At 51.5% G+C, this 26211-nt stretch overlaps 1 protein-coding gene across 1 annotated transcript; it reads left to right on the top strand.

The window, feature by feature from the left end:
* Nucleotides 1–655: 655 nt before the first annotated feature.
* Nucleotides 656–9875, top strand: CDX2 (caudal type homeobox 2). Its single transcript, XM_038762173.1, has 4 exons — nucleotides 656–929; nucleotides 6934–6987; nucleotides 7665–7810; nucleotides 9678–9875. The coding sequence occupies exons 1-4, from the start codon at nucleotides 656–658 to the stop codon at nucleotides 9873–9875; spliced, it is 672 nt and encodes a 223-aa protein (XP_038618101.1).
* Nucleotides 9876–26211: the final 16336 nt, after the last annotated feature.

Genomic DNA, 26211 nt, shown 5'->3' with positions numbered 1-26211 from the left:
AGAGGGAGGATACATAGGAGGAACAGAAGGAAGAAGTGGAGAAGGGAGGAGGAGGAGAGGGAGGAGAAGTAGGAGGAGCAGAGGAAGAAGAGGAAAAGGGAGGAGGAGGTGGTGGAGGAAGAAGTGGAACCTTACCCCGAAGAAGAGAGACCCAAAGAGGAGGAGGAGGAGAGGGAGGAGGAGAGGGAGGAGGAGGCACAGAAGGAAGAAGGGGAGAAGGGAGGAGAAGGAGGAAGAAGTGGGAACCCCACCCCGAAGGAGAGAAACCCAAAGAGGAGGAGGAGGAGGAGGAGGCACAGAAGGAAGAAGAGGAGGAGGAGGAGGAAGAAAAAGTGGGAACCCCTCCCCGAAAGACAGAAACTCAGAGAGGAGAAGGAGGAGAAAGGCGTCCCGTCCGGGGTCCCCCAACGTCCTCCCCGCTGCCGGTGCCGTTGGCGGATTTCGGTGTCGGAGGGTCCCCCCGCCCTGGCCGGAGGGCGTCGGGCAGCATGGGGCGCGGCCGCGGGCTGGGGCGCGGGGCAGCATGTACGTGAGCTGCCCGCGGGAGCGGGCCATGAGCGTGTACCCCGGGCCGGGGCGCGGCCCCGCGGGGCTGGGGCTGGGCCTGGGCCTGGGCCTGGGGCTGGGGCTGGGGCTGGCACCGGCCCCGCCGGGCATGGCGGGGGCACCTTCGCCCTACCCGGACTTCGGCGGCTACCACGTGGGCGCGCCCGGCGCCCCCGGCCCCGCCTGGCCCGGGCCCTTGGGCGCGCCCCTCCGCGACGACTGGGGCGGCTACGCCCCCTTCGGAGGCCCCGCCGACTACCCCGCGGCCCCCGGCCTGCTGACCCCCGCCCAGGACCGGCAGCTCCCCCCCGCCGGAGGAGGACCCCCGCCCGCCCCGCCGGACTGGAGCCGCAAACCTCCGCAGCCCCCCACGGCGGGACCCGGTCAGCGGACGGGGGGCCTGGATGGGGGGGGGGGAGGCAGGGGAGGGGGCCGCCTCAACGGGGGAAGGGGCTTCGGGGAGGGGCACCCGGGGTCGCTGGGTGGGGCTGGGGGATGCAGGGGGGGTGGGGGGCTCTGAGGGGGCTTGGAGGAGGCAGGGGGGTGGGGGGCGCTGAGGGGGGCTGGAGGATGCAGAGGAGATGGTGGTCGCTGAGGGGATGGGGGTCGCAGAGTGGGGTTAGAGGATGCAGGGGGGTGGGGGGCTCCGAGTGGGGTTGGAGGTCGCAGAGGGGGGTTGGAGGATGCAGGGGAGTGGGGGGCTTTGAGTGGGGTTGGAGGGAGGATGCAGAGGGGGTGGGGGCGCTGAGGGGGGCTGGAGGATGCAGAGGGGATGGGGGTCGCAGAGTGGGGCTGGGGGATGCAGAGGGGAGGGCAGAGCGGAGTGGGAAGGGGTCGCTGAGGGGGTGGGGAGAGAGGAGTGGGGTTAGAGGATGCAGAGGGAGTGGGGAGCGCTTAGTAGGTGGGAGTCTCTGAGGGAGGTTGAAGGATGCAGAGGGGATGGGGGTAGGCCAGAGGATGCAAGGGGGTGGGAGCTCTGAGTGGGCTTGGAGGATACAGAGGGGATGGGGGGGCGCTGAGTGGGGCTGAGGGATGCAGAGGGGGAGGGGAGAGCGGAGTGGGAAGGGGTCGCTGAGGGGGTGGGGGTCGCTGAGTGGGGTTAGAGGATGCAGAAGGGGTGGGGAACACAGTGGGTGGGGGTCTCGGAGGGAGGTTGAAGGATGCGGAGGGGATGGGGGTCTCTGAGTGGGGCTGGGGGATGTAGAGGGGGTGGGGGTCGCTGAGTAGGGTTGGAGCATGTAGAGGGGGTGGGGAGAGCGGAGTGGGGAGGGGTCGCTGAGGGGATGGGGTCGCTGAGTGGGGTTAGGGGATGCAGAGGAGGAGGGGAAAGCAGAGTGGGATTGGAGGTCGCAGAGTGGGGTTGGAGGATGCAGGGGGGTGGGGGCGCTGAGGGAGGTTGGAGGATGCACGGAGGGGGCGCCGAGGGGGTGAGGGGCGCTGAATGGGGTTAGAGGATGCAGAGGGGGTGGGGAGCGCTTAGTCGGTGGGGGTCTCTGAGGGAGGTTGGAGGATGCAGGGGGGTGGGAGTCGCTGAGTGGGGCTGGGGGATGCAGAGGGGGTGGGGGTCTCCGAGTGGGGTCGGGGGCTCAGCAGGGTAAGGAATCCAGCCCCCAGACCGCCCCCGCCCCCATTTTTCGATGGCGAGAAGCAACGCAGGGGGGCACGGGGGGCCGGAGACGGGGCGGGGGGCGTCGGAGGTCGCCGGCTGCTGGACGGCTCGACCCCGGGGTGAGCGGTATGGGGGGCCGGGGGCGCTTTTCCCGGAGGGCCCCTGGGCGGCTGCTGAGGTGACCGCTCTGGCCCCCGGAGCCGGGGGCCTGGGGCTCGGTGGGCTTCACCCCTTGATGAGGGGGCTGCCGACGGGCATTTGGCCCGGCTCGGCTGGGAGGGTCGAGGGTCTTTCCAGACCCAGGATCTGGAAAGGTACGGGGGGGGGGCGGTGAGTGAGAAGGGGGGCTTCTCGAAGATGGGCATCTCCGAAGCCCCCCACCCTGCCCTTTCCGCTATCCGGAGACCGGAGCCTGCGGGGCGGAGGGGGCGGGAGGCATCGAGTCGTGGCTGATCTCTCTGCCAGCTTGGGGGGCACCCAGGGTCAGAACTATTCTGTCTGGCCCTCGTCAGAACTAGCCCGGACAGTTCTCTGCCAGTCCGAGGGCCACACAGAGGTGGAGGTGGTCTCTCTGCCAGGCTGGGGAGGGGCGCACAGAGCCGGGTTTGGTCTCTCTGCCAGCCTGGGGGGCGCAGAGAGTCAGAACTGGTCTCTCTGCCAGGCTGGGGGGCGCACAGAGCCTGGGCTGGTCTCTCTGCTAACCTGGCGGGCACACAGAACCGGGTTTGGTCTCTCTGCCAGCCTGGGGGGTGCGCAGAGCCGGGGTGGTCTCTCTGCCAGCCTGGGGGGGTGCACAGGGTCAGAACTAGGGTCAGAACTGGTCTTTTTGCTTGCCTGGAGGGTGCACAGAACAGGGTTTGGTCTCTCTGCCAGCCTTGGGGTGCGCACAGAACCGGGTTTGGTCTCTCTGCCAGCCTAGAGAGGCACACAGAACTGGGTTTGGTCTCTCTGCCAGCCTGGGGGGCACACAGAACCGGGTTTGGTCTCTCTGCCAGCCTGGGGGACACACAGAACCGGGTTTGGTCTCTCTGCCAGCCTGGAGGGCGCACAGGGCCAGAACTTGAGTCAGAACTGGTCTTTCTGCTTGCCCGGAGGGCGCACAGAACAGGGCTTGGTCTCTCTGTCAGCCTAGGGGTGAGCAAAGAACAGGGTTTGGCCTCTCTGCCAGCCTAGGGGTGCACACAGAACCGGGTTTGCTCTCTCTGCCAGCCTAGGGAGGCACACAGAACTGCGTTTGGTCTCTCTGCCAGCCTGGGGGGCACACAGGGTCAGAACTGGGTCAGAACTGGTCTTTCTGCTTGCCTGGAGGGTGCACAGAACCGTGTTTGTTCTCTCTGCCAGCCTAGGGGTGCGCACAGAACCGGGTTTGGTCTTTCTGCCAGGCTGAGGGGTGCGCAGAGCCGGGGTGGTCTCTCTGCCAGCCTGGGGGGTGCACAGGGTCAGAACTAGGGTCAGAACTGGTCTTTCTGCTTGCCTGGAGGGCGCACAGAACCGGGTTTGTTCTCTCTGCCAGCCTAGGGGTGCGCACAGAACCGGGTTTGGTCTCTCTGCCAGCCTGGGGGGTGCACAGGGTCAGAACTAGGGTCAGAACTGGTCTTTTTGCTTGCCTGGAGGGCGCACAGAACAGGGTTTGGTCTCTCTGCCAGCCTTGGGGTGCGCACAGAACCGGGTTTGGTCTCTCTGCCAGCCTAGAGAGGCACACAGAACTGGGTTTGGTCTCTCTGCCAGCCTGGGGGGCACACAGAACCGGGTTTGGTCTCTCTGCCAGCCTGGGGGACACACAGAACCGGGTTTGGTCTCTCTGCCAGCCTGGAGGGCGCACAGGGTCAGAACTTGAGTCAGAACTGGTCTTTCTGCTTGCCTGGAGGGCGCACAGAACAGGGCTTGGTCTCTGTCAGCCTAGGGGTGCGCAAAGAACAGGGTTTGGCCTCTCTGCCAGCCTAGGGGTGCACACAGAACCGGGTTTGCTCTCTCTGCCAGCCTAGGGAGGCACACAGAACTGCGTTTGGTCTCTCTGCCAGCCTGGGGGGCACACAGGGTCAGAACTGGGTCAGAACTGGTCTTTCTGCTTGCCTGGAGGGTGCACAGAACCGTGTTTGTTCTCTCTGCCAGCCTAGGGGTGCGCACAGAACCGGGTTTGGTCTTTCTGCCAGGCTGAGGGGTGCGCAGAGCCGGGGTGGTCTCTCTGCCAGCCTGGGGGGTGCACAGGGTCAGAACTAGGGTCAGAACTGGTCTTTCTGCTTGCCTGGAGGGCGCACAGAACCGGGTTTGTTCTCTCTGCCAGCCTAGGGGTGCGCACAGAACCGGGTTTGGTCTCTCTGCCAGCCTAGGGAGGCACACAGAACTGGGTTTGGTCTCTCTGCCAGCGTGGCGGGGCACACAGGGTCAGAACTAGTCTCTGCCATCCTGGGGAGCCTACAGTGCTGGGATTTGGGGGGGGGGGGGCAGGTGTTCCGAGCCGCTGGGAAGGACGGGGCCAGGGTGAGGGTGCCCAGCATCCCTTTGATGTCCACCTTCCCAGCCCTCCCTGGGATGCCAGGGATACGAGTACAAGGGCCTCAGTGGGACAACCTGATCACCTTGTATCTACCCCTGTGCTTAGAAAGTGCTTGGCACATAGTAAGCACTTAACAAATACCATCATTATGACAGTGAGCTCGTTGTTGAGTAGGGACCGTCTCCGTATGTTGTCGACTTGTACTCTCCCAAGCGCTTAGTACAGTGCTCTGCACACAGTAAGCGCTCAATAAATACGATTGAATTATTATTATTATATCCCCGCGGCGGAGCCCCGTGGGAACCGTGCTCCGCCGTGCCCAGTACAGGACGGGATGGGCCTGGGATGACGGCGCCCTGGCTGCCAGGAATACATAATAATAATAATAATAATAATAATGATAATAATAGTAATAATAATAATAATAATAATAATGGTATTTGTTAAGTGCTTACTATGTGCCAAGCTCTGTTCTAAGCGCTGGTAGATACAGGGTAACCAGGTTGCCCCACGTGGGGCTTACACTTTACAGATGAGGTAACTGAGGAACAGAGAAGTTGAGTGACTTGCCCAAGGTCTCCCAGCAGACAAGTGGCGGAGTCGGGATTAGAATCCAGGACCTTCTGACTCCCAGCCCGGGCTCTTGCCACTGACCCACCCTGCTTTTCTGTCAAAGGCCCCCGCAGCCATCTGTTCGGGGGACGAGTCCAACGGTTTAATTGAAAGAGGTTTCCTGGGATAAGATCAGGCTGGGGGCCGGGGGAGAGGGGGGAAGGCCTCTGTGGTTGGGTGGGTTTGGGGACTGGGGAGGCCCTTCCCCCGCGGATAATCTTCGCCCAGACCCCCTGCTCGGACCCCTGAATGGCCTCGCCTTTCATTCATTCAGTCACATTTATTGAGCGCTTACTGTGTGCAGAGCACTGTACCAAGCTCTTGGGAAGTCCAAGTTGGCAACATATAGAGACGGTCCCTACCCAACAGTGGGCTCACAGTCTAGAAGGGGGAGACAGACAACAAAACAAGATATGTTAACAAAATAAAATTAATAGAATAGTACATATGTACAAGTAAAATAGAGTAATAAATAAATCTGTTCAAACATATATACAGGTGCTGTGGGGAGGGGAAGGTGGTAAGGTGGGGGGATGGGGAGGGGGAGGAGGGGGAGAGGAATGGGAAGGCCTCTTGGAGGAGGTGAGCGCTCAGTAGGGCTTTGAAGGGAGGAAGAGAGCTAGCTTGGCGGATGTGGGGAGGGAGGGCATTACTCTATTTATTTATTTTACTTGTACATATTTATTCTATTTATTTTATTTTGTTAGTATGTTTGGTTTTGTTCTCTGTCTCCCCCTTCTAGACTGTGAGCCCACTGTTGGGTAGGGACCATCTCTATATGTTGCCAACTTGTACTTCCCAAGCGCTTTGTACAGTGCTCTGCACACAGTCAGCGCTCAATAAATACGATTGATTGATTGATTGATTGACTGATTCCGGGCCAGGGGGAGGATGTGGGCCGGGAGTCGACGGCGGGACAGGAGAGAACGAGGCCCAGTGAGGAGGTTAGCTGTGGCAGAGGAGCGGAGGGTGCGGGCTGGGCTGGAGAAGGAAAGAAGGGAGGTGAGGTAGGAGGGGGCGAGGGGATGGACAGCCTTGAAGCTGAGAGTGAGGAGTTTTTGCCTGAAAAACTCACCTGTCTTAGGGCCGGTTCTTGGGGCGACAGGGAGTGGGGAGGGGGCTACCCGAACCCCTTAGACCACGGCTCTCCCAGGCTGCTTCGTCTTCGCCTTCAGCCCCCTCAAGTCCCCCTTCCCCCGCCTCCTACCTCCCCTTCCCACAATTAGCCGTTGGTCTTAGGCTCTTTAATAATGGCGTTTATTAAGCGCTTACTATGTGCAAAGCACTGTTCTAAGCGCTGGGGAGGTTACAAGTTGATCAGGTTGTCCCACGGGGGCAGTCTTAATCCCCATTTTACAGATGAGGTAACAGGCCCAGAGAAGTGAGGTGACTTGCCCAAAGTCACACAGCTGACAGTTGGCGGAGCCGGAATTTGAACCCATGACCTCTGAGTCCAAAGCCCGTGCTCTTTCCACTGAGCCACGCTGCTTCTCTATGTTGCTGATTAGTACTTTCCAAGCGCTTAATGCAGTGTTCTGCACACAGTAAGCGCTCAATAAATACGACTGAAAGAATGAATGAATAAATGACTCCAAAGCCCAAGATTAAGCCCCCTATAATCGGGATTATTCGGGCCGCTAAAATTCCCCCCAGGCCCCTCCTCCTTTAGCGAAAGGACCGGTCGTGGCCCAGCCCCTTCCTCTGGTGGGATCCGAGGCTGCGGGTGGGCTGGTGGGGGAGGAGGTGGTTGGGAGGTGGGTTCGTCCGCGGAGACCCCCGCCCTGAATTCGGTGTAACCCCCGGGATGGGCCGAAGCGGGAGGCGAGGGAATAATAATAATAATGATAATGAAAGGGTCGGGGGGTGGAGGAGGGAAACTGAGGAGGAGGTTGGGAGAAGTGAGCTGGGAAAGAGATCGAGGGAGGGAAATTGGGGAGGGGTCGGGGGAGGAAATCTGGGAAGCGTGGAGGATGTGGAGCCCGTTGTTGGGTAGGGACCGTCTCTATATGTTGCCGACCTGTACTTCCCAAGCGCTCAGTACAGCATTCTGCACACAGTAAGCGCTCAATAAATACGATTGAACGAATGAATAAAAGTGGCTGGGAGGTGGGTCCGAGGCGTTCAGACCCCGGCCCTGAAATCGGTTCAACCCTCGATCAAGCGAAACCGGCAGGGATGGTCCCTCTCTATGACTGAATTGTACTTTCCAAGCACTTAGTTCAGTGCTCTGCACACAGTAAGCACTCAGTAAATACAATCGAATGAATGCCAGCCCCCCACCACCACCACGGGGGAGGGGGAAGCGACCGCCAGCGTGAAAGAAGTTTGTCATTACCCTGGAGGGATGTTGACCCGCGGGGGTCTCCCCCCTGATTTGCCCTGCCCCTCCGTCTCCTGCAGTTAAAACCCGGACTAAAGACAAATACAGAGTCGTGTACACGGACCGCCAGCGTCTGGAGCTGGAGAAGGAGTTTCATTTCAGTCGCTATATCACTATCCGCAGGAAGGCCGAACTGGCGGTTCTGCTGGGCCTCTCCGAAAGGCAGGTGAGAATCGATTCCGTTCCTCCCCTTCCTGACTCCTTGGACAGCCCCCTCGACTGCCCGACTCTCTCCCAATCAATAATTATTATTATTATTATGGTATTTGTTTAGTGCTTACTATGTGCCAAGCTGTAGCAGTGTGGTCTAGTGGAAAGCGCTCAGGCCTGAGAGTCAGAAAGACCTGGCTTCTAATCCGTGCGACTCCACTTGTCTGTTTTGTGACCTTAGGCAAGTCGCTTCACTTCTCTGTGCTTCAGTTATTTTATCTGTAAAAGGGGGATTGTTCCTCTGAGCCCCTAGTGGAGCATGGACTATGTCCAACCTGATTAGCCTGTAACTACCCCCGTGCTTAGTATACTGCCTGGCACAGGGTGAGCGCTTAACAAATATCATAAAAAAATACTGAGTGCTCACTAGGCTCTTGGGACAGTAAAATGCAATAGAGTTGGTACATGCATTCCCTGCCCTCAGTAATAATTGTGGTATTTATCAAGCACTTACTATGTGCCAAGTTTAGATGCAGTATAAGCAGTTCAGACATAGTCCCTGTCCCACATGGGGCTGGTAGTCTAAGGGGGAGGGAGAACAGGCATTGACTTCCTATCTTACAGTTGAGGAAACTAAGGCTGAGAGGTTAAATGACTTAACAAGGTCACACAGCCGACAATCGGTGGAGCTGGGACTAGAATCCAGGCCTGGATTCTTTCCATTAGGCCTCACTAAAGTAGATGAGGGGGCATCTCTAAAGCCCCTCCTCTCTCCTTTCTTTGGTTTTCCAACTTCCACCCACCCTCTGTCCTTTCTCTTGACTGTTTTTGCCAGATATGGAAGATGAGCTGAGGGGGGAGAGGGTCTGGGTACAGAGAAATGAACTTCAGTCCTGACTTGACTGTCTGGAGCTCACCCGGGGGGTTTTCAGGCCCTTTGCAGGGAGATACTTGGGTCTGGACTTGAGGAGCCATAGTGTCGACCAATAGCCCTGGCCTGCAGCCTTGCCCCTTCCCTCTCCAACTTGCCTCCCTGCAGGATTAGCCCCTTGCAGGAGAGGGTGAGAGTTGGGGAGGAGAGAAATCCTACTTGAGTGGTTTGGAACTGAGTTTAGAAGGAGTCAGGGAGGAGTGGGATAATCCCCTGGCCCTGAAAGCTCAGCCCGAGAGAGAATCTCTGTAGGATTTGGGAGACATACCCCTTAGTGGGGAGAGGGAAATTGACTTGGGGAACTTGGCTCCAGCCATACTGGTAACAATAATAATGACTGTGACATTTGTTAAGTGCTTACAATGTACCAGGCACTGTAATAATAATAGTAATAATAGTAATGGTATTTGTTAAGCACTTACTATGTGCAAAGCACTGTTCTAAGCACTGGGGGGATATAAGGTGATCAGGTTGTCCCACGTGGGGCTCACAGTCTTAATCCTCATTTTCCAGATGAGGGAACTGAGGCACAGAGAAGTTAAATGACTTGCCCAAAGTCACACAGCTGACAATTGGAGAAGCAGGGATTTGAACCCATGACATCTGACTCCAAAGCCCATGCTCTTTTCACTGAGCCACACTGCTTCTCTACTGTACTGTAGTACTCTACTCTACTGTACTAAACTCTGGTGGGGAATACAAGCAAATCATGTTGGATACAATTCCTACACCACATTGGGCTCACAGTCTTAATTCCTATTTTACAGATGAGGCCCAGAGAAGTGAAATGACTTGCCCTAAGCCACACAGCAGACAAGTGGCAGATCCAGGATTCGAAGCCATGTCCTTCTGATTCCTAGGCCTGTGCTCTTTTCACTAGACCATGCGGCTTCTCAGCATGTCTCTCCTTCGCCTCCTGACCCACCTACCTACTTCTTCTCTCCGTTCCCAGGTAAAAATCTGGTTTCAGAACCGCCGGGCCAAGGAGAGGAAGATGAACAAGAAGAAGTTGCAGCAACTGCAGCAGCCACAAGCACAGTCACAGCCAGATGCCATGTCCAGCATCCCAGAGCCCCTGAGCCCAGTGTCCTCCCTGCAAGGCTCGGGGCCTGGGCCACTCGGGGTGCTAGGCCCCTCTGTCACCCAGTGATCCTCCCAAGTCACCATGGCAGCAGCCACAAGCATTGGGGGAACCCCAGCTGGGAGTAAGAGAGAGACAAAAAGGTCCCCCACCCCCTTTTTTTCTGGGAAGAGAGACTGAGGACAAGTGAGGCGAGGGGGCATAGGGAGGCTGACCCACAGGGAAGCCCGTACTCCAGAGTGGCCGGAGAAGGTCTGGAGTGGCCTTCAGCTCATGGATCCAGCTGCAACACCCCCACCCCGCAAGCACACACACCTCCTAACCCCCCCTGTTCTTAGCTTGTTCTGCCAATCCAGGACCAGGCCCCTGTCCAGGACAGTCCCTGTCGCCCAGACCTCCCCATCTCCAGCACCAACTCATCTGTGGCTGGATTGGCAACTGCAGCTAGGCTGGGGGCAACTGGACTGAGCTGGGCAGTGCCAGTCCAGGGAAAAGTCACGGTGGTCGGCCGGCTGGAGTAGGCTGTGATTCTGACTTCTCAGGGGAATGACTGTTGGGGCCAGGTGATCTGGAGCACGGCCGATGTGCGGCAGGACTCACCGATGCCCGAAAGGAATGGGATGAGGGGCTGGTTCCTGGAACCACTGAGGCCCTGGAGAGTGGGGATGGGGAGAACCATGGGGCGGGCGGGGGAGGGAGCTTGACATTTAAATATTTTCTTAAAGAAGAAACTGAGTGAGATGAAGATTCTCACTGGAACTCAGATTCCGTGTCTTTTCTGGACTTTGACTCTTTGATTTAAAAATGTGAGTATTTCAGCCAGGATCCAGAGTTGGAAAAATCTGGGGAAGGGGGAGATGGTTGTTCCCCCCGCCCCACAAATGGCCCATGGTAGGAGGTGCCTGAAGTAGTGTGGCTCAGTGTAAAAGAGCATGGGCTTTGGAGTCAGAGATCATGGGTTCAAATCCCGGCTCTGCCAATTGTCAGCTGTGTGACTTTGGGCAAGTCACTTAACTTCTCTGGGCCTCAGTTACCTTATCTGTAAAATGGGGATTAAGACTGCGAGCCCCCTGTAGGACAACCTGATCACCTTGTGACCTCCCCAGCGCTTAGAACAGTGCTTTGCACATTGTAAGCGCTTAATAAATGCCATCATTATTATCCAGCCTCGGCTCTGTCCCAGGCCAGCTGGGTGACCTTGGGCAAATTACTCCACCTCTCTGGACCTCAGTTTCTTCCTGTCAAATGGGGCTAAGATACCTCTCTCATAGATGATGAGCCCCATGAGGGGGTAGGATGTGTGCCCCATCCGATTATCTTGTATCTACCTCAGGGCTTAGCACACTGTTGTTGCCCAACTTATTGCTTTCAGCAACAAGCTGTCCGGACTTGGGGGTCTGATCGGACTGGGGCAATCCCTCAGTCAACTCCAGGCAGCCTCCAGAACTGGGGACAGAAGTGGAAAATGAGTCAGGGATCAAGGCCGGGGACAGAAGAGGAAACAGAGTCCGGAGTGGAGGCAAGAGCCAAGCTTTCGTCTTTTTTTTGTGGGTGTGGTATTTGTTAAGCACTTGCTATATGCCAAGCACCATACTAAGCGTTGGAGTAGATATCAGCTAATCAGTTTGGACACAATCCATGTCCCAAATGAGGCTCCCAGTCTTAATCCCCATTTGAGGCACAGAGAAGCAAAGTGACTTGACCAAGGTCACACAGCAGACAAAGCAGTGGAGTCAGAATTAGAACCCAGCTCCTTCTGACTTTCAGGCCGTTGCGCTCTCCATTAAGCCACACTGTTCCGTGGGGAAGAAGGCGCGGCCCTTCCTTGGCCTCGCTCCTCCGGCCCTGCCCCAGGTGGGGGTAAGGTCTAACCGGAGCAGGGTCCCGCCCGGATTGGAAGGACTTCCAGGCTGGTCTGGTCGCCCTTACCGCCTGAGGAGAGAAAGTGTCCAGCAATGGGCCCCTGGGGGAGGTTGGGGAGTGGAGGGCGGGAGGACGAGCCCACCTCTGAGAAGAAGCGTGGCACAGTGGAAAGATCCCGGGCTTGGGAATCAGAGGACAGGGGTTCTAATCCCGATTCCACCACTTGTCTGCTGTGTGACCTTAGGCAAGTCACTTAACTTCTCTGTGCCTCAGTTACCTCATCTGGAAAATGGGGATTAAGGCTCAGCCCCACGAGGAACAACCTGCTTACCTTGTATCTACCCCGACGCTTAGAACAGCGTTTGACACATTGTAAGTGCTTAACAAATGTCATAATGATAATCATTTTATTATAATATTATTAATCAGGACATGGTGAGGGATGGCGGGAGCACAGGTCGGAGCGGGGACAGGCTGGAGAGAGTTACTCCGGACCCCCTGATGGTCTCCTCTCCGGACCCCCGAGGCCTCCGACCCCCCCAATACACATACACACACACACAAACACACACACACACACACACAAACACACACACACGTCCCAGGACGGGCCGCCACCTCCGTTGCTATGCGTTGCTGCGAAACGTCTGTCAATAAACCCTGTTTGGGCAGTGGAGCAAAGAGCGCAAGGTCTGTTTGCTTAATGGTTAGAGGTTCAAAAGTCGGCATTGTCCCACTGCAAACGATTACAAGTTCTTCCCCTTCCTGCACCCGCCTTCTGCCCCCTTCTCCAATCCCCCACCCCCGCCGCCCCGAGCTGGCTGCAAGTCCAGAGCGAAGTCTCCTGCCCTGGGCCTTGGAAAATGCAAAAAAAAAAAAAAACCAGGGCTCAGTCTCTCGTAGGTTGCATATTTTGGGGGGTATTAGAAATGAAAAGAAATCGAGGCCCCCTCCCGGGGCTAGGCTGGAGCTGGGGCCGGGACTGGGCGGGACTGGGTTGAACTGGGCCGGGACTCGTCTGCATTGGGGCTGAGCTGGACCTGGGGATTGTGAGACTTTTTAGATTTTTAGATTTTTAGACTGTGAGCCCACTGTTGGGTAGGGACTGTCTCTATATGTTGCCAACTTGTACTTCCCAAGCGCTTAGTACAGTGCTCTGCACACAGTAAGTGCTCAATAAATACGATTGATTAATTGATTGGGGCTGGGCCTGGGGCTGGGATCGGGCCTGGGCTGCATCATAAACCCTTCTCGGGGGAGCCCAATAAGGCCCTGAACCAGGCCTCCCGACTCCACTAGCCTGTCTACTTTTCCAGCCGGAAGAGTCCTTCTTTATCCAAGTGGGAGATGAAAACCTGGTCCATCTTTCCAGTATTGACCTTAAAACAATCCTTCGTAATACCCGGAATTAGTCTTCTTTACAGGCAGTGACAACAGTGATGAGAGCCGAAGCGCTTAGCACATAGCTCTACAGGTGCCAGATAAGTACCACTGATTGACTGATTGATTGAAGGACCAGAGCATTGATGGCTTTTTTAAGTTAATAGACGTTATGTCAAATATGGTGATATTTGCTAAACTCAGTAATGTCATGTTTAAACAAAGTGCATAACAAATATAAATTGTCATCATCACATCTAGGGTTATCTACAGCCCTCAGTCTAAGAATATAGGTAGGAAAGGGGAATGGTGACAAAGGAGGAAAAAGAATAATACAATAAGAACAGAATCATTCATTTATTAAATCGTATTTATTGAGCGCTTACTGTGCACAGAGCACTGTACTAAGCGCTTATCAATATAGAAAAATGAGGCTAGGGGTAAATCAAAATAAAAATAAAATAATCGATCTACAAACAAAAAGAGCAAAGGAGAACTGTTAGAATAATAACACCAGTCACTGCTTGCGGAGTTCGTTTCTCCCAAAGGGTACCCAGCACTTTACGTATTAGATGTACTAGCTCAAAAAGCTTATGAGAAGCAGCGTGGCTCAGGGGAAAGAGCACGGGTTTGGGTTCTAATCCAGACTCTTCCACTTGTCAGCTGTGTGACTTTGGGCAAGTACTTAGCTTCTCTGTGCCTCAGTTACTTTATCTGTATATTGGGGATTAAAACTGTAAACCCCACGTGGGATAACCTGCCCTTATATCTACCCCAGTGCTTAGAACAGTGCTTGGAACATAGCGAGCTCTTAACAAATATTATTATTGTTATTTAACAAAATAATATTTTAAACCTCTGATAGAGGGCAAATCCATTCTATTTTTTTTTCTAAACCCCAACTTCTGATATTTCTAAATGGCACAAGAAGTTGGGTTGCCAGTTTATTCTGCTTCAGAATCAAATGATCTTCCTCTTCGTCCTCCTCCTCCTCTTCCTCCTTTGCCTCCTTTTCCTCTTCTTCCTCCTGCTCCTTCTCCTTCTCTTCCTCCTCCTCTTTCTTCTCTCTCCCACCTCCTCCCCCTGGAGCACCCGACCGAGAGACAATTCAGGAAACCTTTCACTGAAGCGCACGGAATACATCCTGCAATAAAAGGCATTTAACCTCTAGCAGAAACTTGCCAAGACAAGAAGCATTTGGGGGGCCCCGTGTTTTCGAAAAATATAGGCTACGTTGTATTGGTATCCCTCTTTTTCCCACAGTGGCAAGGGAATTCTCCATCCACCCGGACAGTAAACCAGTTTATCTGCAGCATTTCCTTTGAAGTGCCTAGCTCCGGGCTTATTCTGCTTTTTTCGTCTTCTTGCCTGGTGTTAGTTTCTCTCGGAGGCGATAGAGGGGACGTTCCCTAATTGTTCATGCGCTATCCCAGAACTTTCAGCATCACCAGTCTATTATCTCAACACTTTGTATCTGAAGTATAATACTAGGTTTCGTACAAGTGGAGGCTGATAAATTCCGCTCCAACTAAACTAAAGCAAACAGTGAGAAACAATATAAGGAGCCTAAGCCATTGTTGTAAAAAACAGACAATTGCTTGGCTAGGTGCGCTTCCATGATTTTAATTTATTGGTGATTAGACGACTCAATGACACGTCTGAGCGTCTAGGCACTTCAAGAGCTAAGAGACTAAACCTAAATTTGACTTGAATCTCAGTAATGAGGGTTGCCTTGGAAAAGCAGTCTTCCAAGGTGCTTCCGCAGTTGTGATAACTAACTTCACCCTTGTGGCTAAGACTCAGCGCCAAATTCAGTGTTTTACACACAGTAAGCTCTCAATAAATACCACTGATCGATTGATAAGGTGAATGACTATTTTTAATGGTATTTGTTACGCGCTATTTGCCAGGCTCTGTACTGAGCTCTTAGGTACTTACAGCTCATCAGGTTGGACACAGTCCCTGTCCCACATGGGGCTCACAGTCTCAATCCCCATTTTACAGACGAAGTGACTGAGGCACAGAGAAGTGAAGGGACTTGCCCAAGGTCGCACAACAGACAAGTGCAGCGTGGCTTAGTGGAAAGAGCACGGGCTTGGGAGTCAGGGGTCGTGGGTTCTAATCCCGGCTCTGCCACTTATCAGATGTGTGACTCTGGGCAAGTCACTTAACTTCTCTGCGCCTCAGTTACCTCATCAGTAAAATGGGGATTAAGACCATGAGCCCCACAAGGGACAACGTGATTACCTTGTATCTACCCCAGCGCCTAGAACAGTGTTTGGCACATAGTAAGCGTTTCCTGGCTCAGTGGAAAGGGGCCGGGCTTTGGAGTCAGAGGTCATGGGTTCAAATCCCGGCTCCGCCAATTGTCAACTGTGTGACTCTGGACAAGTCACTTGACTTCTCTGGGCCTCAGTTACCTCATCTGTAAAATGGGGATTAAGACTGTGAGCCCCCCGTGGGACAACCTGATCACCTTGTAACCTCCCCAGCGCTTAGAATAGTGCTTTGCACATAGTAAGCGCTAAATAAATGTCATTAAAAAACCAAATACCACTATTATTATTAAGTGGTGGAGTCAGGATTAGAACCCAGTTCTTTTCGAGTCCCAGGTCCATGTTCCAACGACTCCCCCCGCCCTTCTCCAGCCAAGGCCAGGCCCGGCCGGTTTCCGCCTTTCCTTGGGTCCATTCCAGAAATGAAAGCGCCCCTATAAACCCACCCGGGGCCCCGCCCGGGACTCCTTCCCCAGCTGGCCTGGCCTTGATCTCCAAACCGGAGACGAAGTGAAAACTGGCAAAAGGCTCTTTCCCCTGCCCCTCTCCCCCGTACCCTGTCTCCTGCCCCTATTTTTCTCCTCCTCCCTGCTGTTTCCCCCCTTCCTCCCCCATTTCCCTCCCCTTGCTTTCTAGCCCCCTCCATGAAAAAAAAAATGCTCCCAAACCTCCCGTTTCATATACTCAATTTCTTAAATGTGTGTCCTTGGGCAAGTCAATTCAATTCTCTGTACCTCAGTTACCGTATCTGTCAAATGTGGGTTGTGACTGTGAGCCCAATGTGGGACAGAGACAATCACTCTTCCCCTTTCAAAGCCCTACTGAAGGCTCACCTCCTCCAAGAGGCCTTCCCAGACTAAGTCCCCTTTTCCTCAGCTCCCCCTCCCTTCCACGTCACCTCGGCTCGCTCCGTTTTCTCTTCCCCCCTCTCCCCGCCCCACAGCATTTATGTATATATGCATAAATCCATAATTCAATCAATCAATCGTATTTACTGAGCGCTTACTGTGTGCAGAGCACTGTACTAAGCGCTTGGGAAGTACAAGTTGGCAACATATATTCCATTTATTTACCTTGATGCCTGTTTGTTTTGATGTCTGTCTCCCCCCCCCCCCCCCACCCCCCCCCCCAAAAAAAAGACGGTAAACCCGTTGTGGGCAGTGATTGTCTCTCTTTATTGCCGTATTGTACTTTCCAAGCGCTTAGTTCAGTGCTCTGCACACAGTAAGTGCTCAATAAATACGATTGAATGAATGATTGAATGGACAGGGACCGTGTCCAACCCAATTTGCTTATATTTCCCCCCAGATATTTGTACAGTACCTGGAAACTAATAAGGGCTTAATAAATACCATTATTATTATCATTACTACTACAACTAATAAAGTATGTTACTTTCTTCCTTTCCTTTTACCATTTCATCCCAACGTGCCAGTTATCTTCCCTGGACTTCCCAGGGTAGTTCCAGGGACCTGCCGTCCCCCTGTTGAACCTTCCCGCTCCAATATCTCTCAGGAGATCTCGCCGGGAGAAAAACAGAGATCTTCCATCGAACGACACCTTCCCCTCCGTCGAGGAAAGACAGCATTGGGAGAAGCAGCGTTTAGACAATGACTAAAGAGGTTCCCGGGGCTCACCCTCTTCTCCATTTTGGCTCCACCCCTTGTCTGCTGTGTGGCCTTGGGCAAACCACTTAACTTCTCTGTGCCTCAGTTACCTTATCTATAGAATGGGGATTAAGGCTGTGAGCCCCATGTGGGACAACCTGATTACCTTGTTATCTACCCAGTGCTTGGCACATAGTAAGCGCTTAACAAATAACATTATTATTATTATTATTATGGTTTCTAATACAAGTGGTAGATACAAAGTAATCAGGTTGTCCTATGTGGGGCTCACAGTCTTAATCCCCATTTTACAGATGAGGTAACTGAGGCACAAAGGAGTGACTTGCCCAAGGTCACACAGCAGACAAGTGGTGGATTACCTTGTATCTACCCCAGTGTTTAGAACAGTGCTTGGCACATAGTAAACGCTTAACAAATACCATGATTATTATTATTGTTATTATTGTTGCTGTTGCTATTATTCCCGGGCCGGGGAAAGCTGCCCTCCCCAATCAATCAATCAATCAATCGTATTAATTGAGTGCTTACTGTGTGCAGAGCACTATACTAAGCGCTTGGGAAGTACAAGTTGGCAACATATAGAGACAGTCCCTACCCAACAGTGGACTCACAGTCTAAAAGGGGGAGACAGAGAACAAAACCAAACATACTAACAAAATAAAATAAATAGAATAGATATGTACAAGTAAAATAAATAAATAGAGTAATAAATATGTACAAACATACATATATATATATATACAGGTGCTGTGGGGAAGGGAAGGAGGTAAGATGGGGGGATGGAGAGGGGGATGAGGGGGAGAGGAAGGAAGGGGCTCAGTCTGGGAAGGCCTCCTGGAGGAGGTGAGCTCTCAGTAGGGCCTTGAAGGGAGGAAGGGGAGGGGCGGGATTGGGGAATTTCATTCCGTAGTGTCTGGAGACTGAGTCTCGGGAATCCTGCGGGGCTGGTCAGGGACAAGGGTCAGGTCAGGAAGAGCCGCGTCCAGCAGGGGGCGGTGTCACCCTAGCAACGGGGCTGAGCTCGACCTATTTCGGGGTGCCCCCGGCCTGGGGGATTCCAGCCACCGCAAGGCCTAGACTTTAGATTTATTTCCATTAACGTTCATTCATTCGTTCAATCGTAATTATTGAGAGCTAACTGTGTGCAAAGCACTGTACTAAGCGCTTGGACAATACAATTCAGCAATAGAGACAATCCCTGCCCACACAGGGCTTAAAGACTGTGAGACCCCCGTGGAACAACCTGATCACCTTGTATCCCCCCAGCGCTTAGAACAGTGCTTTGCACATAGTAAGCGCTTAACAAATACCATTATTATTATTATTAAATTGGGGATGAAGACTGTGAACCCCACGTGGGACAACCTGATCACCTTGTTTCCCCCCAGCGCTTAGAACAGTGCTTTGCACATAGTAAGCGCTTAACAAATACCATTATTATTATTATTAAAATGGGGATGAAGACTGTGAACCCCACGTGGGACAACCTGATCACCTTGTATCCCCCCCAAGTCACTTCACTTCTCTGTGCCTCTGTTTCCTCATCTGTTAAATGGGGATGAAGACTGTGAGCCCCCCCGTGGGACACCCTGATCACCTTGTAATCTCCCCAGCACTTAGAACAGTGCTTTGCACATAGTAAGCGCTTAACAAATGCCATTATTATTATTATTATTAAATAATGATGGAATTTTTTAAGCGCTTACTATGTGCGAAGCACTGCTCTAAACGCTGGGGTAGATACAAGGTATTCAGGTTGTCCCACGTGGGGCTCACAGGCTTAATCCCCATTTTACAGGTGAGGTAAAAGAGACACAGAGAAGTGAAGCGACTTTCCCAAAGTCACATAGCTGACAAGTGGTGGAGTCAGGATTAGAACCCACAACCTCTGACTCCCAAACCCGGGCTCTTTCCATTAAGCCACGCTGCTCCTCCTAGTCTAGAGTTTGGGGCGGGGGGAGACAGACATCAAAAGAAGTAAACGGCATCAATATAAATAAATAGAATTATAGATATATACACATCAAAACAAATAAACAGGCATCAATATAAATAAATAGAACTATAGATATATACACATCAAAACAAGTAAACAGGCATCAATATAAATAAATAAAACCATAGATATATACACATCAAAACAAGTAAACAGGCATCATATAAATAAATAGAATTATAGATATATATATACATCAAAACAAGTCAACAGGCATCAATATAAATAAATAGGTCTATAGCTATATACGTCAAAACAAGTAAATAGGCATCAATATAAATAAACAGAACTATAGATATATACATCAAAACACGTAAACAGGCATCAATATAAATAAATCGGATTATAGATATGTACACATCAAAACAAATAAACAGACATCAATATAAATAAATATAATTATAGATATATACGCATCAAAACAAGTAAACAGACATCAATATAAATAAATATAATTATAGGTATGTACACATCAAAACAAGTAAATAGGCATCACTATAGTAACATGTCTCCCTCTAGACTGTAAGCTCCTTGTGGGCAGGAAACGTGTCTACACCCCTGTTGTACTCTCCCAAGCGCTTAATACGGAGCTCTGCGCACAATATCCGCTCAATAAATACCATTGATCGGTTAATTGATTGATTGATTGATTGATTTGCGGGAAGTGGGACGATCTTTTAGACTGCGAGCCCACTGTTGGGCAGGGACTGTCTCTATATGTTGCCAACTTGTACTTCCCAAGCGCTTAGTACAGTGCTCTGCACACAGTAAGCGCTCAATAAATACGATTGATGGATTGATTGATTTTAGGCTCCAGCCGGGGTGTTGGGAGAGACGCTCCACTGCTCAAGCCCGGAAGGAAGTGTCTGAAACACCCAGGTCACTCCTGGAAAGAATCCCAATCAAATCGAACCGGAGCAAATTATTCCTCCAGGCAAGGAATATTTTCAGTAGTTCTTCTCCTCCCCACCTTCCTCCTCCTCCTCTTCTTTTTTCTCTCCTTTTCCTCCTGATTCTCCTTCTCCTCACCTCCTCATTCTTTCCCTCCTCCCCCTCTCTCCCTCTTTCTCTTCCTCCTCCCCCCCTAAACTTGAACTTTTAGACTGAACTTTTAGAACTTTTAGAACTCCCCTTTTAGACTGTGAGCCCACTGTTGGGTAGGGACTGTCTCTATGTGATGCCAATTTGTACTTCCCAAGCGCTTAGTACAGTGCTCTGCACATAGTAAGCGCTCAATAAATACAATTGATTGATTGATTGATTGATTGAACTCCTTCAAACTCCTCGTTCCTTGCCGCCTCCGGAGCGCAGGAGGAGCTACTTATTAATTATCGATGTGTTTCTCGGGATGTTGTTACATGGCAGCCTGATTGCTGCGCTGTGGTTGGTTTCTTTCCTCCTCGCAGAGTCCTCTGCAAACATTTTTTCCTTCTCGGGGGGTGAATTCTGGGTCAACCGTTGATAAGGAAACAAGAACTCTCAGTCACCGCCGGCAGATTTCCCCAGAAGACGGAGATTTGTTCTTACTACAGTTCGTGACAGCCGGAAAAATAGCAAAGGTCGTAGCACACGGTAGCCCGCCCGCGTTTCATCGAGAGTAACGATGAAACACAGCCTACACATTTCGCTTTTTTTAACGCCAATCAACTCGCTGTACCGCAATCTCGTTTATCTGGCCGCTGCTCGTTATTAAAAAATTGGGAGAGCACAAGGACAGACACATTTCCTGCCCACAACGAGCTTTCCGTCTCCTCTCCTTTCCTGGAAACCTTGCCCGTTTTTAAGATATTCCCAGGCCCCTCACACTGGCTGGGTTCAGTCTCGCCCAGTTGTTGAACTCACCTCAATGTCCAAGGAAAATCATCGTTACCACAAGAACACACTAATAATAATGATAATAATGCTTACTGCACACAGTAAGCGCTCAATAAATACGATTGATGATGATGATAATAATGATGGTATTTGTTAAGCGCTTACTACGTGAGAAGCAATGTCCCCCCTGGGGCTCACATTTATTAGAGAAGCAGCATGGCTCAGTGGAAAGAGCACGGGCTTTGGAGGCAGAGGTCATGGGTTCAAATTCCGGCTCTGCCACTTGTCAGCTGTGTGACTTTGGGCCTGTCGCTGCACTTCTCTGTGCCTCCGTTCCCTCGTCTGTAAAATGGGGATGAAGACTGTGAGCCCCCATTGGGACAATTTAATCAGCTTGTATCCCACAGTGCTTTGCACATAGTAAGCGCTTAACAAATACCATTATTATTATTATTATGTACATATATGTAATTTATTTATTTTTATGAATGCTTGTTTTCCATTCTAGACTGTAAACTCGTTATGGACAGGGAACGATTCCACCAACTATTGTACTCTCCCAAGGGCTTAGTTCGGTGCTCTGCCCACAGAAAGTGCTCTATAAATGCAATCGATGGATTGGGACAACCCAACCAAAGGTTGGAGAGAGAGTTTCGGTGAAATGACTGCATTCTCGGGCGTCGCGATTGGAGCTTGATCATTTGATGCTTAATATAGACCTTACGTGACATCGTTGGATTTGTTCAAATACCTCGAAGAACGTCCTGTTTTAGCACAAGACAGGATCGTGAGAGATCGTTAATTTATTTCAATCGACTTCCCGTTTGTTCCCGTTCTCCCACACTTGAGGACTTTCCTGTGCTCCTGTGCCAAGTGGAGTTAATAATATGAAATGTAGGGATTGAATCCCCATTACATTATAAAACCTTCGTTAGCAGGCATCGTATCCTTTTCTTTTGTTGTAATTTACCAAGCTCAGAGTATCTGCTTTACATTCCGTAGGCGCTCAATAAATACCACTATTACTTTTTCTATCGCGACATTGGGACAGAATCGTTAGGTTTGCGGTGACCTTACACAGACAGGCGAGGGTATTGTATCAGCATCAAACAAAAACTCCTCACCTTTGGCCTTAAAGTACTTAATCCTTGTCGCCTCCTATCTCACCTCCCTACTCTCCCACTCCAACCCAACCCGCACAAATCGTCCCTCTAGTGCTAACCTTCTTGCCATATCTCGATCTCGTCTATCTCGATAATAATAATAATAATGGTATTTGTTAAGCGCTTACTATGTGCCAAGCACTGTTCTGAGCACTGGGATTGATACAAGGTGATCGGGTTGTCCCACGTGGGGCTCACAGTAAGCGCTTACTATGTGCCAAGCACTGTTCTGAGCACTGGGATTGATACAAGGTGATCAGGTTGTCCCACGTGGGGCTTACAGTCTTAATCCCCATTTTACAGATGAGGTAATTGAGGCACAGAGAAGTGAAGTGATTTGCCTAAAGTCACACAGCTGACAAGGGGTGGAGGTGGGATTTGAACCCATGACCTCTGACTCCCAAGACCGGGCTCTTTCCACTAAGCCATGCTGAATTTTACCTCAAGCCGGGACTGCCCTCCCTCCTCATATCCTCCAGATAATTGCTCAGTGTTTTGCACATAGTAAGCGCTTAATAAATGCCATTAAAAAAATCGCTGTCCTCCCTTTTTAAAGCCTTATTGAAGGCACACTTCCTCCTAGAAGACTTCCCTGACTAAGCCGTCCTCAGCCCTCCTTCCTTCATTCATCCCTGATTTGTTCCCTTCATTCATCCTCCCTCCCATCCTCACAGCACATATGTACGTACCTGTTTATGTCATTTATTCATTTATTTATATCAATGTCGTCGTGGGCAGGGAATGTGTAAGCAGCGCGGCTCAGTGAAAAGAGCAAGGGCTTTGGAGTCAGAGGTCATGGGTTCAAATCCAGGCTCCACCCCTTGTCAGCTGTGTGACTTTGGGCAAATCACTTAACTTCTCTGGGCCGCAGTTCCCTCATCTGTATAATGGGGATTAAGACTGTGAGCCCCACGTGGGACAACCTGATCACCTTGTATCCCCCCAGCTCTTAGAACAGTGCTTTGCACATAGTCAGCGCTTAATACCATTATTATTATTATTATTACCATTATTACTCTCCCAAGAGCTTAGTTCAGTGCTCTGCACACTGTTGGGTAGGGACCGTCTCTATATGTTGCCAACTTGTACTTCCCAAGCGCTTAGTACAGTGCTCTGCACATAGTAAGCGCTTAACAAATACCATCATCATTATTATTATCATTATTACTCTCCCAAGCGCTTAGTTCAGTGCTCTGCACACTGTTGGGTAGGGGCCGTCTCTATATGTTGCCAACTTGTACTTCCCAAGCGCTTAGTACAGTGCTCTGCACACAGTAAGCGCTCAGTAAATACGATTGAATGAATGAATGAATGCACACAGTAAGTGCTCAATAAATACGTTTGAATGAATGCATGAATGGATATTGTAGTCCGTGGCTGATACCGTCAATCAATCAATCAATCAATTGTATTTATTGAGCGCTTACTGTGTGCAGAGCACTGTACTAAGCGCTTGGGAAGTACAAGTTGGCAACATATAGAAACGGTCCCTACCCAACAGTGGGCTCACCTGCAATCCTCGGCTTCGTCTCGGCGTGAAGACCCTGGCCGAGTTTAAATTGGGGGGAAGAGGATGGGGGAGAGGAAGGGGGAGAAGAGGAGGAGGGAAAAAATGGTCAGGGGAAGACAGGGAGGGGATCTCGGGAATTTTCGAGGTGGGTGGGTGGGGGAAGTGCCTGGTGAGCCCATGTTGGGTAGGGACTGTCTCTATATGTTGCCAACTTGTACTTCCCAAGCGCTTAGTACAGTGCTCTGCACACAGTAAGCGCTCAATAAATACGATTGATTGATTGATTGATTTTGATGGATTTTTTTATCATATTTATTGAGCGCTTACTATGTGCAGAGCACTGTACTAAGCGCTTGGGAAGTACAAATTGGCAACATATAGAGACAGTCCCTACCCAACATTGGGCTCACAGTCTAAAAGGATTTGGCTGGATAGGATGTCCGCATAGACACGGGCTCTGGAGCCGTAGAGACACGGGGGTCTCAGACACCCCTGGAGACCCACTGAGCGAGAACTGTCCTAGTGGCGCTTGGAGATCCTTGGTACAGCCGGGATTGGGTGGGTTGGCGGGAGCGGAGCCGGGAGAGGGGCAGACCCGGGCCCCCAAGAACTACGACCGGGCCTTCCCCCCCTCCAAATCCCCCCACTGAGCCCAACTCGACCGCTCCTCCTTTCCCATCCCTCTCCCACCCCACCCCCACCCCCTCCATCCGAGCTCCGGGGGGATGGCGACCCCCTGCAGGACACCTCCCTCCCCCTCCCCAAAACGCAGCTATTGGGCCTGGGAGTCGGGGGACGTGGGTTCTAATCCCGACTCCGCCACTGGCCTGCTGTGTGACCTTGAGCGAGCCGTTTACCTTCTCTGTGCCTCAGTTACTTCAGCCGTAAAATGGGGATTAAGACTGTGAGCCCCACGTGGGGCAACTTGATGACCTTGTACAGTGCTTGGCACAGAGTAAACGCTTAACAGATACGACAACAATAATAATAATAGGGATTAAGACTGTAAACCCCACGTGGGACAACCTGATTACCCTGTACCTATCTCAGCGCTTAGAACAGTGCTTGGCACCTAGTAAGCACTTAATAAATACAATAATAGTAATAATAATGGAGATTAAGACTGTAAACCCCACGTGGGACAACCTGATTACCCTGTACCTACCTCAGCGCTTAGAACAGTGCTTGGCACCTAGTAAGCACTTAATAAATACAATAATAGTAATAATAATGGAGATTAAGACTGTAAACCCCACGTGGGACAACCTGATTACCCTGTACCTACCTCAGCGCTTAGAACAGTGCTTGGCACCTAGTAAGCACTTAATAAATACAATAATAATAATAATAATAATGGAGATTAAGACTGTAAACCCCACGTGGGGCAACCTGATTACCCTGTACCTACCCCAGCGCTTAGAACAGGGCCTGGCACATAGTAAGTGCTTAACAAATACCATAATAATAATAATGATGGGGATTAAGACTGTAAACCGCACGTGGGACAACCTGATTACCTTGTACCTGCCTCAGCGCTTAGAACAGTGTTTGGTACATAGTAAGCGCTTAACAAATACCATAATAATAATAATAGGGATTAAGACTGTAAATCCCACGTAGGACCACCTGATTACCTCGCAGCTACCCCAGCGCTTAGAACAGTGCTTGGTAAACCCCACGTGGGACCACTTGATTACCTCGTAGCTACCCCAGCGCTTAGAACAGTGCTTGGTACATAGTAAGCGCTTAACAAATGCCATAATAATAATAATTATTATTATTATGGGGATTAAGACTGTAAGCCCCACGTGGGACAACTTGATTACCTTGTATCTACCCCAGCGCTTAAAACAGTGCCTGGCACATAGTAAGCGCTCAACAAATACCAGTATTATTATTATTATTATTCTCAAAATGTTTTTAGGGCTCAGTGGGCGGGACCCAGGATCACTACCCCAGCGGATGCCCCGGATAAAAAGCTTGTGGGTTCCAAGATTGAAGATGCTCTTAGTCCAGCTCCTTTTTTTCCATTTCCCCGGCCCCTCCCGGATCCAAATTATCTGCTCTGGACGCGGCCCAGGCCCTGACAATTTTGGAAACTGATATTAAATGATCTCTTTCCTCTTTCTGAACGGTGGTGCAGGTTTATTGAACGTTTTCCAGAAGCAGCAGCTGACTGTGCCTCCCCCTTCACCTTCCCGCGCTCGCCTTTCGTTCGCCCAGTCTCCGGAGAGTCCTGGCGTGTACAGCCCGTGTCCCCGGGTCGCACACGGGACACCTGAAAATCCGCATTTCCTTTTGCTTTATTCGGGGGTGGAGCCCTTCAAGGGCCTGAGCACCTCTTCTCGGGACTTGGAAAAATCCGGATCCTAAATGGGAAGTTCGAGGCTGCAGGGGGTCGAAATCACCGCCGACCCTTTGGTCTCCCCCCGCCCCCCAATTCCCGCCTCTACACTGACTTGCTACCCAGTTCCAAAGTGTCGCCGTTCACGAATTCTGGAGTGTTTGAAATATAAATTAAAAAACTAAAAAAACCCACCAAAACAAAACCTCCAACAGCCTGGAGACTGTGAGCCCGTTGTTGGGTCTCTATATGTTGCCGACTTGTACTTCCCAAGCGCTCAGTACAGTGTTCTGCGCACAATAAGCGCTCAATAAATACGATTGAATGAGTGAATGAGGTCGACAAATGCGCGCTAAAAAGGGCGCTGTATTTGGCTAGTTCAGACGTCGCCTGTTATTTCCAGCAGCCCCTCTCCCTGTCCCACTCGGAA

This window comes from Tachyglossus aculeatus, chromosome 20 (assembly GCF_015852505.1).
Source record: "Tachyglossus aculeatus isolate mTacAcu1 chromosome 20, mTacAcu1.pri, whole genome shotgun sequence".
In the NCBI taxonomy this organism is placed as follows: domain Eukaryota; kingdom Metazoa; phylum Chordata; class Mammalia; order Monotremata; family Tachyglossidae; genus Tachyglossus; species Tachyglossus aculeatus.
The sequence above is the reverse complement of the archived record's forward strand: the minus strand, read 5'-3'. Positions and strand labels throughout refer to the sequence as shown.